The sequence below is a fragment of the Canis lupus genome, chromosome 10, assembly GCF_011100685.1.
Source record: "Canis lupus familiaris isolate Mischka breed German Shepherd chromosome 10, alternate assembly UU_Cfam_GSD_1.0, whole genome shotgun sequence".
NCBI classification, from domain to species: domain Eukaryota; kingdom Metazoa; phylum Chordata; class Mammalia; order Carnivora; family Canidae; genus Canis; species Canis lupus.
In genome coordinates, this window is record NC_049231.1 from 25,973,249 (window position 1) to 25,995,046 (window position 21,798).

At 39.7% G+C, this 21,798-nt stretch overlaps 1 protein-coding gene across 4 annotated transcripts in view; it reads right to left on the reverse strand.

The window, feature by feature from the left end:
* The window catches only part of TNRC6B (trinucleotide repeat containing adaptor 6B), a 243,618-nt gene that overhangs the window by 161,743 nt on the left and 60,077 nt on the right, over nt 1-21,798 (reverse strand). For all 4 annotated transcript variants that reach the window (XM_038550487.1, XM_038550477.1, XM_038550482.1 and 1 more), the window contains exons 2-3: nt 16,955-17,030; nt 9,633-9,723 (exon numbers count right to left, since the gene is read on the reverse strand). In XM_038550487.1, coding sequence (XP_038406415.1) covers nt 9,633-9,677 — 45 coding nt within the window. In that variant the 5' untranslated portion in view covers nt 9,678-9,723; nt 16,955-17,030. The remainder of the gene's footprint in view (nt 1-9,632; nt 9,724-16,954; nt 17,031-21,798) is intronic.

Sequence of the window (21,798 nt, forward strand, 5' to 3'; positions counted from 1 at the left end):
TTACTGGATTCTTGTATTTTTGAGCTTTGTTCTGGGACACAGATTACTTTGAAATAGTCTATTCCTTTTGTGTCTTGCATTTAGGATGTGCATGGCTGGACCAAAGTAGTGTTTAGTCCAGGGCTAGTCATTCCCTACCAATGAGGTGATGCCTCTGTTAGTACCACTACTGAGGGCTCTACCAAATGCTCCATGAATTATGAGGTTTTCCAGGGTGTGGAAAGAGGCAATATTATGGGCACTGTTTCTTTTAATCCTCTTGGATGGGTCTCCCCATCCTGTCCCAACCATGAATAGTCTTATATGCATGTGCTCAAAAGTAATCTGCTGAATACTCAGGGTGAATCCTCCATAGATCTCTAGAGTTCTCTCTGTAACTCTTCCCTCTCCAGTATTCTGGCCAGATCTCTAGGTTCCTTAGTCTCCCCAGACCCTCAGCAAGGCTGCTTCAACTGAGATGGTCCATTGGGCTTTGCCTGGGCTCCTCTTCCCTGCTCTGCAGCCTGGAAACTATCTCAAGCCAGTATGCTGGGGTAGTCCAGAGGACTCACCTTATTTGTTTTCCATTTCTCAGAGATCACTGCTGTTCATTACCTAATGTCCAATGTTTTTTAAACCATTGTTTCAGATGTATAGATATATCATATTTTTTGTCTATTTTTAAGTGGTTAAAGGTAAATTCTGTCCCTGATATTCCATCTTGCCCAGTATGAGAAGTCCCAATAACTTTTAAAAATTGTGTTATTTTAGGAGTACCTGGCTGGCTCAGTATGCAACTCTTGATCTTGGGCTCATAAATTCAAGCCCCATGGTGAGTATAGAGATTACTTAAAAATAAAATCTTAAAAAATATTGTAGTATTTTAAAACCATTTTTAAGTGTAGAGTTCAGCAGTATTAAGTATGCTCACATTGTTGTGCAACCATCACCACCATACATCTCCAGAATTTTTTCCATCTTCACAAACTCAAGCCCTACACTTTCTACTCCACTCTCCCTTCAGTCCCTGGCAACCACCACACTGCTCTCTGTTTCTATGAATATAACCACTCCAGGCACCTCATATAAATAAGAATCATATAGTATTTGTCCTTTTGTGACTGGCTTATTTCACTAAGCATAATGTCAAAGTTCATGCATGTTGTAGCAGGTGTCAGAATTTTCTTCTTTTTTAAGGTTGAATCATATTCCATTGTTGGGATACACCACTTTCTGTTTATCCATTCATCTGTCAATGAACATTGGATTGGTTCTATTTCTTGACCACTGTGACTAAGGCAGCTATGAACACAGGTATGCAGATATCTGATAGAGTCCCTGTTTTCAATTATTTCTTTTTCTGTTTTAATTAAGTTTTTAATTTTAACTCCAGTATGGTTAACATGCAGTTATACTAGTTTTAGGTGTACCATACTGTGATTCAACAATTCTATAATTACTCAGTGTTCAACCTTCTTTTAATTTTTTTAAAGGTTTTATTTATTTATTCATGAGAGACACAGAGAGAGAGGCAGAGACATAGGCAGAGGGAGAAGCATGCTTCCTGTGGGGAACCCGATGCAGGACTCAATCCCAAGACCCCGGGATCACAACCTGAGCCGAAGGCAGATGCTCAACCACTGAGCCACCCAGGTGCTCCCCTGCTTTCAACTCTTAATGATTTTTTATTATGGAATATCCTTTCTACTCACCGTCCCTATTTCTCCTCATCCTCTAAGTAACAGTTGGCATAGTAGCCATTTTTCAAAAAGCCATCATTTTGAAAATCTCCTCTGCCTTATGCTAAACACACTCTCCATTTCTTTTCTTCTCTTTCCCCTAGTCTTAGAACCTTGGAATTATGTCTTTGACTTATAAAGCTTTTCTCTCACACTGTTACATGAAAGCTTCCTTCACATCATTTAGGCATTAGTTCAAGTGCATTTCTTTTGAACAGAACTTTCTGACCACCCCAGCTAAAAGAGCTCCACACTCAGTCACTCTAGCATAACACATATCACTACCTGAAAAGAACACCTATTTACGTGTTTTGTTGTCTATCTCCCCTTACCAAGAATGCAAACTTCTTGATGCAGAGAGACTGAATGCCTTATTCATTATAAACCTGGCACAAAAAGTTGTTTGATAATTATTTCCTGACTCTCTAATTTGCTAATCTCTGCTTTTCTTCCTTCTACTCTCCAAACATCTATTCCCCCAGGTCTGTCCTTGAACTCATCTCTTCACATTCAGCCACCAAAATTTCACGTAACCTCACAGTTTCAACTATTCAGTGTGAGTGATTTCCAATTCTGTATTTCCAACCCTGAATTATCCTTTCTCCAGCCCTGTATTTTCACCTGGGAGAGACACTGTCATGAGGATAATATCTCAAACTCTGACACAGAACTCATCATACCCACTCCCTCAAAGTTGTTTCTTCTCTCATGTTTCCTATATCTGACAACAGCCTCCCCTTTCTCCCAGTCACTCAGCGGAAAATCTTGATGTCATCCTTGATTTCTCCTTTTCCTCCACATCAAATTAATTGTTAAATCCTATCCATTTTATAAATGCTATACCTTTCTAACCATCCCCTCCATTCCAGGTACTATAGGTGGTTTTAAAAGAAACCATACAGGAGTGCCTGGCTGGCTCAATCAGTGGAGTATGCGACTCTTGATAGGGTTGTGAGTTTAGGCCCAAATTTGGTGTAGACATTACTTAAAAATATCCTTTTATAAAAGCATACATATTTCCTGAAATATAAAGTTAAGGACAGCTAATATAGATGATGACAGAGAAAATATTAAAAATGGTCTTAGCAGACAATAAAGAAGGGTAGAAGCTCCTAAAATTGGGTCTTTTTTTAAATCAAAGTATAATTCATAGAAAAATACATAAACCTTAACTGTAGCACTCAGTGGATTTTAGATATGATTGCACCCATGTAACTACCCCACAAATTAAGATAGCATGTTTCCATCACCCAAAAAACTCCCATATGCCCTTTCCCATGGATATTGTCACACATGCCCCAGGTAATGATTCTATCACCATAGGTGAGTTTTAGAAGTTCATAAACTTCACATAATTAGATTGTGGCAGAATGTACATGTTTGTTTGCCTTTTTTCATTCAACATACTGTTTCTGAGATTCATCAGTGTTTTTATGTAAATCAAAAGTTTAAAAAAAAGTTTAATTTTTAGGGGTGCCTGGGTGGCTCAGTTGGCTAGACATCCAACTCTTGATCTCAGCTCCAGTCTTGATCTCAGAGTCATGAGTTTGAGCCCCATACGGGGCTCCACACTGTGCATGGAGCCTACTCTTAAAAAAAAAAGTCTAATTTTTAAACTTAGTTATTACTATTTTATAGAACAAATATACTATAATTTGTTTATTCATTTACCTGTCAATGGATAGTTAAACTATATCTGGTTTGGGGCTGTTACAAATAAAGCTACCATGAATGTTCTCACCTAAGTCTTTTTTATGAACATATGCAGTTAATGTATATACTTATATATATTCCTAAAGATATAAGACCTTTATTAGATAAATGTATTGCAAGTGTTTTATCCCAGCCTGTAGTTTTTCCACATTCTTAATGCTGTGAGCATATTAGCAGATGTTTAAGTTTTTTAAATGAAATTCAACTGAGTAACTGTTCTTTTTTATGGTTCATGCTTTTTGCAATCTACCTAAAGTCATAGAGACATCTCTCTCTCTCTCCTTTTTTTTTTCTTCATAGATACATCTCCTATGCTGTCCTCCAAAAGCTTTATAATTTTAGCCCTCACATTTAGGTCTATGATCCATCTCAAATTAGGTTTTATGTATGGTGTGTGGCAGAGCAATCATGGTTCATGTATTTCCATGTGGTTATCTGGTTGCTCCAGCACCATTTATTGAAAGATCTTGCTTTCTCTCTAAGAATTATTAGTCTTTTGAAAACCCCTTTTTAAAATTCTAGGTTTAAAAGATCAATTGCACAACTACAGGATGGGCAAGGCAAGTATAATAGCAGCGTACTGGATAATGTGGTTGACTTTGAGAAACAGAAGCACTTCCCCCCTTAGCAACAGAACCTATAAATTTTAGCTAACACATATTCTAACATCATTTGAAGTCTATTGTGTCCACGTCATTAAATTCTGGTCAAAGAAATATAAAAGCACAGTTGAATGTGCAACTTTCATAAAGTCTTTCAAGGGAAGTGGTAAGTTCTCTCTTTTTTGCTAGATGGAATACAAATGTGACAGTTGGGGCTAGAAAGAAAATAGAATTTTCTATTTTTATGAATTAGAGAAATTTTTTAAGATATAGAAAAAAGTACAGAGAATAAAATAACAAACGCACCCATGTAATGACCACTCAGATTTAACCTATTTGCTTTATATTTGCTTCAGATTTCTCTCTTTTTTAAAGAAATAAAAATACAGATATAGTGAAGAAGTGAGGTCTGTCCCCTGTGTAGCTAGCCCTTTCCAAACTCAATCTTTTTCCTCCCTCCTCAGATGCAACCCTACTCTGAAGTGTGTGTATGTCTTACCTTTCAGAGACAACTTTAAGAATTCACTGGTTCTGCCTCCTCTGAGTGCCCCTTAGTTCAGCTGTGGTCTGCGCATTACTGGTTTAGGGATCACCTGGGGCACTTGTGAAAAACAGAGATCACAGGTTCCCAACTCCTGAAATCCTATTTCAGTAAGTCCAGAGTGGGACCTGGTCACCTTTATTATTACTTTATTATTATTTTTTCACTTACATTTTATTTTTTTTTTTTTTTTTTTTTTTTTAAATTTTTATTTATTTATGATAGTCAGAGAGAGAGAGGCAGAGACACAGGCAGAGGGAGAAGCAGGCTCCATGCACTGGGAGCCCGACGTGGGATTTGATCCCGGGACTCCAGGATCGCGCCCTGGGCCAAAGGCAGGCGCCAAACCGCTGCGCCACCCAGGGATCCCTCACTTACATTTTAAAAAGCATGCCAGGTACAAATCAAAACCACAATGAGATAGTATTTCATATGTAGTATGTATGAAAATACATACTACAATAAAAAATACATACTATAAAAAATTGGTAAGGATATGGACAAATTAGAACCTTCATGCACTTCTAGTGGGAAGATAAAATGGTGCAGCCATTTAGAAAACAGTTTGGCAGTTCTTCAAAAAATAAAACACAAAGTTAGCATATGACCCACAATTCTACTTCTGGCTATTCACCCAAGAGAAATGAAGGCATGCACAAAACTATGTAAGGAAGGTTTGCAGCATTGTTCATATGCAAAGAGCACCCACTCTCCTTGTATGCATTCTTCTATACCAGGTGACCTTTCTAAGAAGTTTCTTTGATATAAGTAAACAGAATTGATTACTCTGCATATAACTTCTTAAGGATGGAGGACTGAACTTAGTTAGCATGGACTTTGGAGTCAGACTCGGAATCCAATCCAATTGATGCTGTTTGCCAGCTATGAAAATAAATGGAAAAATACCTATCCTGCATGGTTTCTTTCCCAGTCTGCTCTTAAAATACCAAAAGCCATAAAATCTTGTTACCATTTGCAAGATCAGAGTCAGTCTCAGAGATATCCTAAACTTAAAGAGGCAAAAGATTTGGAGCACCTGGGTGGCTTGGTCAGTTACGCATCTGACTCTTGATTTTGGTTCAGGTCATGATCTCAGGGGTGTGAGATCAAGCCCCATGTTGGGTTCTGCGATGGGCTTGGTGCCTACTTAAGATTCTCTCTCTCCTCCTTCCTTTAACCCTTTTCCCCTTCTTCCCTGCTTGCTCACGGTCTTTCTAAAAAAAATAATTTAAAAAAATTGAAAAGCAAAAGACTAGTCTAAATCATCTCATTTAACTCTTTGATGTAAAGCAATCAATAGATCACTTTATTCTTTGTAGACAAAGACTACATTTATTCATTTATTACCTCTGATAACAACAAAGAGAACACTATAAAATGTTTACTTCCTGATTAAGTGTTTTTTATTTATGGTAATTAAGAAAGACACATCAGCACTTAAATCCATAGCTATAATTCTTAAACTCTAAAGCTTGTTTGTTTTGTTTTATTATAAAATGCTTAACTATACAAAGAAGTACAGAGAATAAGATCACAAGCACTCAACTGCTCGGTTTTATGTTAATTTTTACTATGCCTGCCAGATTTCACTTAAAAAATAAACATTCCAAGCCTATAGCTGCAGAATCTCTACAACTAGTAAGCCAACACCAACTCGTTTAGAATATCAACCTAAATTATACTAAATGTAAAGTGAGAAATAGCTGTGGAGTAGTAATTAAAAATTCTGATCTATCCTTGGTAAGAAACACAGTAAAAGATTGTATCAGTATTGATTGGAGACTGTCCCAGGAGTGTTGGCTATTGCCTCTTGCTTCACATGTCCTTTCATGAGATCTACTTCCTTGTCTGTGGTCCCTGCCACCTGACTCAAAGAACTCAAGACCTAATGGAAATCAGGCCACAAGCTGGGTTGGGCCAATAAGATTCTCTTTCTTTAGAGAATTCACAGATATTCTAGTCTATCCTCTACATCAACACTAGTTGTTAGGAGAGCAAATCATAAAGTAAAATGCACATTTCACCTCCACACTTTAGAAATCTGTTGCCTGTTCTTGAAACTCCTTAGCCTAAGATAGTCTTAGATAATGGTCTCTGTCATTCCCTTCTCTTTGGCTGGCACCTAACACTCTAATCACTATTAAGGATGACTTCAAATTTTCTCCTAATCCTCCCACTGAGAAGTGGAATCTGTTTCTCCTCCCCTTGAATCTGGGGTAGCCCTGGGACTGGCTTTAATTCACCAGAAGGTGGGGAAAGGAAAGCTGTGTGACTTCTAAGGCTGCCACTTCTGCATGTTTACAGTACTCCTTGGATCCGGGTGACCATGCTGTTAAAAACCCAAGCCATGTACAGAGGTCATACGGAAGAGATCCTTGATGCTCAAGTCAACAACCTCAAACTAAAACTGCCAGCTGCCAGCCATGTAAGTGAGCCATTTTGGATGTTTCTGGCTAGGTGGCCCTCCAGATGACTGCAGACCCTGCCAATACCACTTTGGAGCAGAATTGCCCTATAGAGCTCAGTGAATCCCAGATTATGAGACATAATAAAAAGTTGGAGTGATTTTATATACATATATGTACATATTTCCCTATTATTAATATCTTATCTCAGTACCTTTGTCACAATTAATGAACCAATAGTTACACATTATTATTATTAACTAAAATCCACTTGATTCAGATGTTCTTAGTTCTTACCTAACAGTCTTACTCTATTCTAAGACCTCATCCAGGATATTCTATTACATTTAGTCATGACGTCACCTTAGCTTCCTTTTGGCTAGGAAAGTTTCTCAGACATATCTTGCTTTCCCTGGACAGTTTCGAGGATAGTCTTGGTCAGGTATTTTGTAGGACATCCTTCTATCAGAATCTGTCTGATGTTTTTTCTCATGATTAGAGCAGGACAATGGGTTTTGGAGAAGAAGATCACTAAGGTGCCATGTCAGCCCATCACAACAAGGGTATGACTTATCCTGTCGATGTAGATTTTGACCACCTGGCTCTTTGTCAAGTTTCCTCACTGTGTGAAGCCACACTTATGGAATAAGGAGTTATGTTCCATATCCTTGAGGGTGAAGTATCTACATAAATTATTTGGAATTCTTCTGTCCAAGAGATTGTGAAAGTGGTTTTAAACCACTAATTTTTGGCATGGTTTAATGCATAGCAAGATATCTGAAATATATCTTGGGTAACTGTGTTAGTACTATTCAACTCAAACATTTCCACCATCTCCTGTTAGACTTCACCAGTTATACACGTGACATATGGTTCATTTTGCTTATAATGCCCTTCCTACCTCCACCCACCCATTCGCCAACCACCAAATAAAAATGAACAAAAACTCCTTATTTTTCTAACCAAACTCAATTGTTAATTACCTCCTCTTTTCTGAAGCTTCCTTCCAGAAGGAATTCTTTGCTTTGGTCTAGCTCCTAATTCCACACAGTTAATGCCACTATCACTGCCCTTATGGTTTGGTTACCTCCCTCAACTAGACTATAAGTTCCCAACAGGCAGAGACTGCCTTATGTAACTCTGCACACCATACCTGGGACCACCAGCACATACTAGGTTCCCTCTAAATGTTTGTGAATTAAATAATTAACTGAATGACTACAAAGGTGTATTATTTTTTATAATATCTCAATTTAAAAGCGTAAAAGACACAGCATAAGTAAATAGCTGTAGTCCAGGATGTGTCAGTAAATCCACACTAGAACTGGAGCCTCCGTAGTAATGCACAGTTCTACTGTGTAATAGCTAGACCAGGCACTAAGAAAACCAATCACTGCATTCAATGAGTCAAAGCCGCATATAAAAGACAAAATAGTATCTGTTTTCAGATCAGTGAGACAACATAGGCACATAAATACTACATAAATCGGATCACTCGAGTCTCTTTCTAAAGGAATCAGGCCAACAAAGTCCATACCCTCGCCTTTGGATTTCCTGATATGTCATCAAAGACTTTTTACAGAACATAATTTTAATATTTAACTTTTAAAGTGTGGAACAATGAAACAGATTCATGGGTAACTGTGTTAGTGCTATTCAATTTTTTCTCTTACGTACACAGCAGGGAAATTAAATAAGCCCTGAAGTGGTCTTTGGGAAAAATATAAGGAATAGTCACTTTGTCTCCAAAGGATTCAAGGGCTTCTGAAGTTTTACATTAATACTAACTCTGTCAACTTGTCTTCCTTCAGTATTTACAATAGCGGCTTTCAGTAAAACTGCAGAACTCTCTGAGAGAAAGTGATTAGGTCATACAAAATTGCATTCTAGTGACCAGGGGAAAAAAGCCCTCCCACAGAGAATACCAGTAGCACGGGCAACAGCCAAAAGACTCCTCTTGGGAAAGTCCAGGGCAGCAGACTGGGCCTTGTCCAGGACATAGCCTGAGATACCCTTGGAGTCCTTCCTTGGAGTGCCCAGGAAGGACTAGGAACACCTCTGAAAGGAGACAGACATGACGGTGATACTGAGGTCCCATATGACCAAGCAGAGAAAGAGCTGAGGAAAGTCAGGACATGGAGCCAGATACAGAGATACACATAAACGCATAGATAATAATTGATATACAGGGTTTGACAATGGTTAATATTCATTCAAGCCTTAGCTTGAAAACCCAAATCTAACAATTACTGTTTAAAAATTTATATAAAAAATGTGTAGAAATTATTGATAATTTCCTGTGCAGCAGGAATAAGACAGACTTTTACTTTTTACCTTATATACTTCTGACTCATTTTAATTTCTTAAAATAAGAATGTATAATTTACACAATAAAACATTAAAAGATAAAGTGCTATCATTACATAAATGAAACAAAGTTCTCTTTGAGTTCAGTAAAATTTGTTTTAAGTTGGTCATGGAGCATAACAAAAAATGGTTATCAAGAAGAAAAAATCTTCTCACCTTTAGGTTAGGTTTTAATTTAAATCAAGCTAATTTCTAAATTTACCTAAAACAAAACACCCACTCTACTCATCCAGTGCCTGTTTTAAATTTCTACCCAAACTGTTTGCATCTTTAGTAATTCACTGACCTTGGAACTGCTTTCTTCCGACACTTCTCCCTCATTGGTTTGCATGGGAACAGACTCTGTGCAAAACTCTGCAGAAACACACAAATACTGCCTAGAAGAGGTAAGGAGAGGGAAAAAAAGGAAGTTAGTGCAAAAATCAGTTTTTCAAAGATTAGACTGAAACCCTATCACTAAGGCAATGACCCTGTGTGTGTGTGTGTGTGTGTGTGTTTACATGCATCTTTGTTAAGAAAAAGAGGAGAGAGGTTAAGAGAGGATTTTCCCCACCTTAGGGGAGGAAGACATTGGAATATTAAACAGTTCTAGATTTCTTTCCTCTTTTATCTTGATTTTTAGCAGAGGTGACAGTGAAAATCTTCAGTAATTCATACAATACAGTGACCTATTGGAAAGGATGCCCACCTATGTAAAGCAGGGGGCCAGTTGTTAGGCTGTAGCAGGTCATACTGCCTGCATATTACAATAGGCTACTGACACTGGCTAGGTTCCCTGGGTTTATCATTTATATTTAATATTTGTGATATATTTTATAACTGAAATTGGGGTACATGCTAATGGTTGATCCCACTTCTTTAAGAGGTTTTGCTTAATAAACTAAATATCAGATAATTTTTTACATAAGAATAGGCTATCCCAGGACAAGACAAAAAAAGTGGTAATTTTTCCTCTAAGAATAAAGTGAGTCAAGTTAGTTAAAATTTCATGAATTAAAATGTATCAACAGGAAGCTACTGAAAGTATATGTAACTTTCAAATTTTCATCCAATATATAATTGCTGAAGGATAATTACTCAAACTGACACAAAACAAATCTCCATCCTATTACAGGTAACCAATATTTTAAAACATTTCTAACACTTTAAAGGGTTCATACCTACAAAATTATAAAAGCTAAAAAGATGCTTGCTCCCAGTATGTGTGTGTGCAGGGACTCTCTATAAATGCAACAGCCTGGGGGTCTGGTACCGGAATTTGTTTCCTCATCTGCTGGGTGGGAAAGGAGTATCAAAATATCTACTGTGCTCACCTAATGAGTTTTTTTGGGAACCAATGTGTATTTATGTGACATGAAATATAAAATTAGTACAATGGAAGCTCTGTTAATCAAGCCCCATTCACTCGCTCCAGATGAACTGACACTGCCCATTCCTAGTGTGAAACAGATGCTCACAGCAAGTGAAACAGGTTTTCTCTAGTTGGTTTTACCCCTCATCTGTTTATGACAGTTGTGCAAAAATAAACTTGCTCTTTCTATGAAAATTACATGGAGAGCACTAGAAAAACTCAGTATGCTACCTAGAAGGATGTCGTATGCAAATCACTTCATAAATGTCCGTAAGTTCTCATTTGACTTTACAAAAATAGAGACTGTATTTCATAAATGATGCATCATAGGCACAGCTGACAAAAAAAGACACCCCAATGATTTATGTGCCATTTCTGTGTGAAAGTGCTGGGATAGAGGAACTCTCCTTCACCTGTCCTGAGGTTTCCCTCCTAGTTCTTCTTCACTTGCACAAATTCCACCCCAGAGAATCCTTTCTGAATGGTGAGCTCAGAAGGAGAAACAAGGCACATGAGGTCAGTCCTTCTCTCTTCCTTTTGGAAGCCAGAAGTCCCCAGGGAGCATGAGGTTTCCTCTGCTCTTGTTCCCCTAAATGCTGGCCCCTCACAATTACCTGGGACTAGGTAAGACTGTTGAATACTGAGTTCAGTACTAGGAAGTTCACTTGCCTATAGATGTAAGCCACATTCTCCACCATAACTTTATAAGTAACAGAGATGATATTTTGGTCTCTCAAATGCCCTACTCTTTTATCTTTTTTAAAGATTTTATTTATTTTTTCATGAGAGACAGAGAGAGAGGCAGAGACACAGGCAGAGGAAGAAATAGGCTCTCTGCGGGGAGCCCAATGTGGGACTTGATCTCAGGACCCCAGGATCACAACCTGAGTTGAAGGCAAACGTTCAATCACTGAACTACTCAGGAGTTCCTCTACTCTTTTATCTTATTTCTCAATTGATATGGAACTCAGCTAAGGGAAAAAGAGTGCTATTTATTCGGTCTCTCAAAGACCTTAAAATCTGGTACTACTCCCAAATTGGGGAGTAAAATGCATGTGGAATTCCTTAAGGCTTCTATTGGGGCAGGACTTTGGGCTTTTAGTGAAGGAGCAACATGTTTCAATCTTGTAAAAGTTTACATTAGGCCACGTGTCATACATCAGCTTTACACTATTGAGGCCAAATTTATTTATTTATTTATTTATTTATTTATTTATTTATTTATTTATTTATATTGATTTATTTATTTATGATAGACAGAGAGAGAGGCAGAGACACAGGAGGAGGGAGAAGCAGGCTCCATGCTGGGAGCCCAACATGGGACTCAATCCTGGGACTCCAGGATCGCGCCCTGGGCCAAAGGCAGGCACTAAACCGCTGAACCACCCAGGGATCCCCTGAGGCCAAATTTAGAAGTTTAAAAACCACAGGCCACACTGTATTTTGACACTAGTGATGACTGTAGTTATGGTAACTTTGTCTTCAGATAAGTGGCTGTTTCTATAAAGACTAAATACACCAGGCACACAAGCCTTAGCAAAGGGGCTTTGCTGGTGATAGGCAAAGAAAGAAGCCACAGTCAGTTGTGGTGGTGGTGGTGGCAGCAGTCGTGGTGATGGTACTGAAAGCTCATCTAAATGTCAGCTGTGTAAGTGGCCTCAGCATACATCGGCCACTCTGGCCTAGCAAGCAAATGCCAGCTATGCTGGCCTCAGCAAAGGGAATAGGGCATTAGCAGGCTTGGTTGGCTTCAAAGTACAGAAGGCTGCTGCCTGACCTTGAATTATGCAGGCACAGCTTTTCCTAAGCAGGCATGGCTGAGGCAAAGATTAGACTTTAGGGAAAAGAGACTTTCTTCATACAGGCCTTTTAGATATTAATGAGCAGAACAATTATTTGCTGCACATAAGCTGCACGGCAGCGGAATTTCAAACAGCCCATGTGCTACAAAACCAGTGAAGTTCTATGTTTAAATTGTTTGTGCTCGGCTTACACAGGCAATCCAAAGGGGAAATAGAAATTAAAGAGGTTTTTCATTATACTCAGAAGGCAGGGAACTTCTAGAGAAAGGTACAGAACTTGGTAACTGGGGTGACCACTACTATAAATTCCTCAATATTGCAAAAAGAACTTCAAGTATTAATCTTCAAAGCAGAAGACAGTGGACATTGGTCGGGCTTTTCGCAGGTATAGTAAAGGCCCAGTTCCAAATTTAACCTCCTGCTGGCAGATTTTTCCAAATTGGGTGAAGTGTCCAAGTCACAGATTCTGTACACTGGCATGGCTAACTGGGTAACTTGGAGAGGCTCAAACCAAGAGAACCTCACGCATCTTCCCTTTCTCAGACAGCAACGTGGCAAGACCAAGTTCAGCATTCTGAGAACATAATTTTATCAGAAATTACTGCTCATGGGCAGGAGATAGACTTATTTCTGAATTTGGTTGCTTCTGAATCTGGTGGCTGTGGGAACAGTGCTGAGCCAAAACAATTTTGTTTAGCTTTGGAATTCATAGAATTTATATACTGTTCTAATCCATTTTAGGATTTCCTGGGACAAAATCTATTTTGCCCATCAATTCTGCCCAAGAGAATACCCGAGAGAAGAGTGGGTAGCAGTGGAGGGTTGTCTTTTTGAAAGTGGAGCAGGACCCCCTCTGCCCTAGAAGGGAGGGACACACCAGACATGACCTGGCTTACTATCTAAGACCAGATACTAGGAGAAAAGAGCCATTGTGTTAATGGAGGAAAACTTGCCATCTCAATGCTTCCCTCCATATGGGGTGATATCCTTTTGCTGTTATTGGCCTTATATCCCTACGCATGCTGTCAGGGTGAAGTGACTGTCCAGTCAGTGAATTTGGAAGGGGAAACTGATACTGTATTATTAGTTTCAAATTTAATTTCTATCAATGCAGTCCATACCCCATTTGAAAGCCCTTCCCCTCACCACCAATCCACATCTCCATCCTTTTGATATCCAGTCATTTTTTATTTCTAAAAATCTTTCCTGATCAACACCATATAGTCTGCCTACTTACTATATATGTCATATCGTACCTATTTTTCTATTTGTCCTTTCTTTAATTTGTCCTCATTTTTTTGTGTGTGGTTTTGGAATTATTGATACCTTTTTTAGGTGTTTCTTGAAAAAACCTTGACGACATTCTTATGAAACCCTGGCTTATAGTCGTGTCTAAGGGTCTAAGTGAATTTTACTGCCCTCTGACAAAATGAGAGGAGAACAAAGTAGTAATGCAAAAGTATATGGTTGAGCTAGGGGTTCCACTTGGGAAGTGACAAAGGGGCCAGTGTATCGGTGCTAAGAGAGTGATGAAAAAGTCAAGGCAAAGTCCACTTATGTGAAAATTCCCCAGAGGGGGTGAACAAGTGGTAATAAAGCTGTCAAAGATGACGTGACAACACAAGCATTTGATTTCTGCTTCAACACATGATTTCACCTCAGAGCTGTCACCAGCTTGCCATATGTAGTAAGTGACCAACAGTCTTGACGTGGCACTGCTTCAGCACAGGGGACAGGACTCAACAAATGTTAATGACAAACAGGAATAAAACCATACATTGTACAGTATCCATGCTAGGTCTTCTCTAAAAGTTGGCAAATAGGGGATCCCTGGGTGGTGCAGCGGTTTGGCGCCTGCTTTGGTCCAGGGCGCGATCCTGGAGACCTGGGATCGAATCCCACATTGGGCTCCCAGTGCATGGAGCCTGCTTCTCCCTCTGCCTATGTCTCTGCCTCTCTCTCTCTCTCTCTGTGACTATCATAAATAAATAAATTTAAAATAAAATAAAATAAAAGTTGGCAAATATATTAATATTTTCAAATATATTTAATATTCTCAAAGCTCTCCAGGACCTAACCCTAAGGTGTCACTCTGGCGTCACCAGCCAGACCTCTTTTTCTCTTTGTTCCAGTCATAATGAACAGCTTCATTACAGCTTCACAAATATGCCAGATTATTTCAGGTTTCCACGTTTTTGTTCATACTACTCCTTCTGACTTTCCCTCCCCTGGTACCACCAGAGAACACCCTACTCTCATCATTCAAGACTCAGTTTTTATTTTTTTATTTTATTTTATTTTATTTATTTTATTTTATCTTATTTTATTTATTTATTTATTTATTTATTTATTTATTTATTTATTTATTTATTTTTTATTTATTTATTTTTTTTTAAGACTCAGCTTTTAAAAAGTCTGTGGGCAGCCCCGGTGGCGCAGCGGTTTAGCGCCGCCTGCAGCCTAGGGCATGATCCTGGAGACCCTGGATCGAGTCCCACATCGGGCTCTCTGCATGAGAGCCCTGGATCGAGTCCCACATTGGACTCTCTGCCTGCTTCTCCCTCTGCCTGTGTCTCTGCCTCTCTGTGTCTCTATGAATAAATAAATAAAAAATCGTAAAAAAAAAAATAAAAAAATAAAAAGTCTGTCCTAATCCATCTCCAGGCAGAACTGGTGATTCCTTCCTCAGTGTCCCCAGTGGGTCTAGTCTGAATTCGATTGTAACACTCTACTGGCTTTACTTGCTTACACAGATGCCTCCCTTATGACACTGTCAACTCTTTGACACCAGACACTATATCTCATTAATTTCTGTCTTCACAGTTTACTTAAAACTGTATTCCAGGGATTTAATAGAAAGTCAATATTTCTACATAGGAATGACCGGATTAATCAACTAAAGTCCTTTTTTATTTATTTATTTATTTATTTTTTTATTTTTATTTATTTATGATAGTCACAGAGAGAGAGAGAGAGAGGCGCAGAGACACAGGCAGAGGGAGAAGCAGGCTCCATGCACCGGGAGCCCGACGTGGGATTCGATCCCGGGTCTCCAGGATCGCGCCCTGGGCCAAAGGCAGGCGCCAAACCGCTGCGCCACCCAGGGATCCCAAAGTCCTTTTTTATTTAAATTGCAATAGATATCAAGTCAATAGGTATTTCCTGGGTCCCTCCCACACACCAGACAGTGTTCAGCCAGAGTGCTGTAGTACAAAGAGCTTTGGCTTTGAAGGAGCAGAGTCATTCATAATTCTTTGTCAGTTATTAGCTGTTGTAATCTTGGGCACTTAATGTTCTAATCTTCATTATTTTCATCCATAAAACTGGTCAGGAGGAGGTGTTACAAGGATTAGATGAAATAACATATGCATAGCACCCAGGAAGATGTCCAGGAGCAGACAATAGGCACTAAAAAACCCAGTTAGTTCCTTGCCAAGAAGTCTCAAAGGGTTTAAAGACTAGTAAAGGAGACAGAGACAAATAAATAACTCTAATGCAAAATACCAAATGCTTTATTACAGTCATAGTAACAGGTGCACCTAGAATACAGATGAGAAAGAAATTCTGTCCCGCAGCCTGGGTGGCTCAGTGGTTTAGCGCCGCCTTCAGCCCAGGATGTGATCTTGGAGACCAGGAATCGAGTCCCAGGTCAGGGTCCCTGCATGGAGCCTGCTTCTCCCTCTGCCCGTGTCTCTGCCTCTCTCTCTCTCTCTCTCTCTCTCTCTCTCTCTGTGTGTCTCTCATGAATAAATAAATAAAATCTTTAAAAAAAAATTTTGCCAAAGTGGCCTGGGAGAGGGGACCACAGGAAAGATATGAGAAAGAGGAGTGGATAGCTACATTCTTCTCCCCTCTTCCAAACTCCAAGTGGAGAAAAAAGCATCAACCATGCCACAAAGCCACGATAAAGAACTATACATTTGGGAAATAGAAAATGGCCTGGTAGGGCTTTTACAACAGATAGGGCACACTAGAAAAGCAGTCAGAAACACTGACTGGAATTAGGTTCTCAAGCAATTTGTAGGATGGCATCTGCAGCAACTGAGAGCCGTGAGAGCTATTTGAGCAAAGGAGTGACAATGAGTAAATACATCATTTCGAAAGTTAGTCCTGGCAGTAACATGGACTACAGACTGGAGTAAGGACAGACTAGAGGCAGAGAAGCTGGGAACACGCTCCCAGAAAACTGTGGAATTGCTAAATCCTAATAACAAATTCTAGCTTTATAAAAGGATGAGGCACCAAATGTCACTTGATCATCTGGATTGATGTGCATTTTAAAGGGACCCACTGAAGTAGAAATGCAAAGAGCTAATATGACGGCCAGCTTAAATACACTGTGGAAGAACTCAGGAAAAGGAGCAGTAATATCAAAATGCCCTTTTCTTCTTTTTAAGATGAAGATTCTCCCATTTCATTGCCAATACACACTGGATTGAAATTTTTAAAACTTACCTTTGACAGTATCCTGGGGCAACACAAGCCCGTGAAGATGAGTCTAGACTACATTCAGTGCAAAAAACCCAAAATCCTGAAAGAAAGAAAAATCACAGTGAGCTACATGCTCATAGCAAGATGCCATGGGGAGGGGCGGGGTACAGGTCTGAATTAGGCAGCCTGGTACAAAGCCAGGCTCTTCCATCTACCAGCTATTGATGCTTGGGCCAGTGGCCAGCCTCCCGAGCCTCAGCCTCCTCATTCAACATTGAGAACAACAACAGCACCTTCTTCATAAGGCTCTTTGGAAGTTAAAATAGAATATGTATAAAACAGTATAGGGCAGGGCACCAACCACATGCTCAATAAAGGTGAGTGGTCAGTCATTAAGAATGTGAACTAAGGGATGTCTGGGGACTGAGTCAGTTGAGTGTCTGCCTCTTCATTTCAGCTCAGGTCATGATCTCAGGGTTGTGAGATCCAGTCCCATGTCAGGCTCCATGCTCAGTGTCAGGTCTGCTTAAGAGTCTCATTCTCTCCCTCTCCCTTCCCAAGCTCTCAGTCTTTTTCTCTTTCTCTCTCTCTCTCTCAGAATGAATGAATGAATGAATAAATAAATAAATAAATAAAATCTTTAAAGAAGGGGGGGAGAGAAAGAGAGAGAGAGAGTGTGCAGTCTTTGGGGGCACCTGGCTTGCTGGTTCAGTGGGTGGAGTGTACAACTCTTAATCTCAGGGTTGCGGATTTAAGCCCCATGTTGGGTGTAGAGATTGCTTCAAAATAAAATCTTTTAAAAAAACCCAAATGATGTGAACTGAAATATCTTCTAAAGAATCACTAAAACCCATATTAAACCTTTATTATTGGTTTTGCCTTATTTGTTCTATCAGAAAAGTGCCAAGTTGACTTCTCCATTTCACACGAGAATGTCTCATAATCACTTCAAATTCAATGCATACCAATCAGGACTCTATCTCCTGCCCAAGCCTCATTCTCCTGACTCCACTGTCTTTTTTTTTTAATATTTATTTATTTATTATTTATGATAGACATAGAGAGAGAGAGAGAGGCAGAGACACAGGAGGAGAAGCAGGCTCCATGCCAGGAGCCTGACGTGGGACTCGATCCCAGGACTCCAGGATCGCACCCTGGGCCAAAGGCAGGTGCTAAACCGCTGAGCCACCCAGGGATCCCCCTGACTCCACTGTCTTATAAAAGGCACCATCCTCTGCCCAGTTGCTTGGGTCTGAACCTCGAGTTCATCCTGGATTTCTCAACCTACCCCAGGCCTCTCATTGCCCCATCAGTAATCCTTCATTTCTGATTCACAGCATGTAAATTCTTCATTTCTACTGCCATTATCATTCCTCGCTTATGGAGGTCTCTTAACTAGTCTCCTGCCTCTACTCTCGCTCCTCCCTAGTCTGTTCCCAAATAATGGCTGGAATGGCCTCTTCAAAATCAAATCAGATGATAGCAAGGTGTTAACAGATGCAGTGAAAATTGTATTTATTTCATGATGGAATGTCTCTCTCTTTATATATATGAAATACATACTTACAAATGTCAACGTACAGATATACAAAAATATATGAAGTGAAAGCCACTTAATGTTAGACATTTAGAGGTCCTAAGCCAGTTCTTTCATTTTACAATGGCAAAAACAAATGCCAGAAGGAGATTCTGCTCAAGGTTGGGCTTCTGTGTGTGTATACAAAAGTGGTTAAAACAATGCTGGACAAGCCCTACAACAACTCACCTGTGATTAGCGTATGCACTGCTGTCAGAAAGCCTGTCACTACTTGGAAGTCAGGCCCTTAGTTTCACAATCAACTTAATGTTTCTTTTTTTTTTTTTAATATTTTATTTATTTACTCATGAGACACACACACACACACACACACACACAGAAAGAGGCAGAGACACAGGCAGAGGCAGGCTCCACGTAGGGAGCCCGACGTGGGACTCGATCCCAGGTCTCCAGGATCATGCCCCAGGCCGAAGGCAGCACCTAACCTCTGAGCCACCCCGGACTGCCATCACAATCAACTTAATGTTTCTAAGAAAGCACATTTCGTTCTCCACGGCTGCAGATTATGAGTTATAGCTTTTGTTCTATATCATGTCTTAGTATTTGAGAGGGTGCTTCAGGGAATCTTGAAAGCCCCTTGCTGCCCTCTTACTATCAACCCCTCTCCCTTTGCTTATTTTTTAACAGTGCTGGAATATATAAGTCTCAGATGGAATTGTACCACGATGATAATTAGTAATACTTTAATTATTATCCCTATCCTCCCACTATACACACCATTGTCCCAACAATCTTTCTTTCTAAAAAGCAAATGTGACCTCTGAGTAGTCGCTGCTAAGATTCAGTCAATAACTATACATTACCTTTAGGGTAAAAATTCAAGATCTCTCTAGCCCCATCATCACTTCATATCCTTCTCATGGGGATTGTGTGTGGTTTCCTTGCCCATAATACATGCACTGCTATCTGTTGAGGGCCCTTTGCCCATTTTGTCTACTGCTCTTGTAAGATCTGCCTCAGGAATTAGCTTCTGAAAGTTTTCTGTACCTTCCTTGGCTGCACTAAGTGTCCCTCCTCTGAGATATACCATATAATATTGGTAATATCTGAGGGTCTACTTTCTACACATGACAGGAGCTTCTTGACAACAAGGGCTCTCTATGTCTTACACATCTTAGAATTTGTATCAAGCAGGAGTTAAATAACCATAAGCTGAACCAAACCCTGACATATTCCCGATAACTCAGTACTTCAGTATGGAGCCTTCCCCATTAAATGGCACCAGGGAAACCTAAAGAAGCTGGCTGGGACTTCCCAGATGGGTCTGGCCCTCATGCAGGATGTGAGCTATGTGGTTATGTGTGACCCTCAGTACCTGAGAGAAGGAGTCAATTCTTTCATTTTATGTCACCTGCAGATTATCAAGAGAACAATCCTGACTAATTTTCAGTTCTCTATTCTGATTAGTTTCTGCCCAGGTTAAACATGACTTCTCTAGACTTACCAGTTGTCTAAATTCTGTACCAACTTCATAAAGTAGCCCATCATCACATATCTTGTTAACAGACAAGCTTAGAAGGACACAGTGCCCAGCTCAGTCCTTTGCCTACTTGGCAGAGCTCAGATGCTTGCCTGTGTTCAGTGAGAAGAAAAGTAGTTGAAGCAGAGGAGGGGCAGGCGAGGGAAACTGAGCAATTTCCAAGCACTCTGGAAACCAGTTTTTACAGAACAGCCTCCCTACTTTCTCTGCAGGGCTGTGAACCTCTGTTATCAGATGCACTTGTACTCAAGATAAACCTAGTATTTGATTCTAAAATCAACATTTGGAATTATCTAGTTGAAGTTATCTACAGCACTATTTGCCTTCTAAGGTATGAGTAATGGCAAATTCCTTCAAAACGTCATTTTGAAATGTTCTGAACTACACTATAATCCTACCATCTGATTGTATATAGCCATGGCAGTAAACTAGCATTCCAGCTTTCTGAATTGACAGCATTCCAGTTTTCTCTGTTCTCTTGCAGAGTAACCAGACTGGGCTTGAGATTCACACACAGTTGGGAAGGTTTCATGGGTCTTGGACTAAATCACTACTACGCCCTGCTAAAAAATTGCAAGTAGGCCTCCAGAGCTCCTCCAAACCAGTACCTAACCTAACTCATGGTATATAATCAGAACTACCTCTTTCCTAGGGAATATGGCAAGTTGAAAGAATGACATATCCAATAAATTATATTCACTTTACTAGTATCACCTCTAATATGGCATAGTTTTAATTTTCAAACTTGATTATTCAGCCTAATTCTTTTAGGTTTAATTTTAATTGTCATTTTAAAAAATTCAAGTGATACAGATAAGGCCCTTGATCGTGGTCCGCTCTCCCCCTACGCTCACCCAGGACTCACCATTGTTATCAGTTTAATTTCCAGGTATAATTCTGGGATGGAGACTATTAAGAATACACAGTTCAGGGGCACTTGGGTAGCTTAGTTGGTTGAGTGTCTGACTCTCAGTTTTGGTTTAGGTCACAATCTCGGGGTTGTGGATCAAGCCCTGTGTCAGGCTCCACACTCAGTGGGGAATCTGCTTGGGTCTCGGTCTCTCCCCCTCTTCCCCCCCCCCCCCCCGCCCCGTACTTCCCACCTTGCTCATGCATGCTCCCTCTCTAAAATAATAAATCTTTAAAAAAATAAAAAATAAAAAAAAAACAGTTCATCCTTGAACAACATGGGTTTGAACTGTGTGGGCTCATTTCTATGTAGATTTTTCACAGGACAGTTCTATAAATGTATTTTTTCCTTATGATTTCTTAAAAACATTTTCTTTTCTTTTCTCTAGCTTACTTTCTTTTAAGAATACAGTATATAGGGCAGCCTGGGTGGCTCAGCGGTTTAGCGCCATCTTCAGCCCAGGGCGTGATCCTGGAGACCTGGGATCGAGTCCCACATCGGGCTCCCTGCATGGAGCCTGCTTCTCCCTCTGCCTGTGTCTCTGCCTCTCTCTCTCTCTCTCTCTCTCTCTCTCTCTCTCTGTGTCTCTCATGAATAAATAAATAAAATATTTTTAAAAAAAGAATACAGTATATAATACATGTAAAATACAAAATATGTGTTAATTAACTGCTTGTATTATCGTTAAGGCTTTCAGTCAAAAACAGTCTATTAGTAGTTAAGTTTGAGGGAATCCAAAGTTATACACAGATTTTAGACAGCACAGAGGGTCAGGTACTCCTAACTTTAAACTTTTAAATGAGTCACACGTAATATTGAAAGCCCTGATTGCCTATGTCATTGGCAACTGGCCTAACTTCAAGCAAGATGTCCAGAAGAGG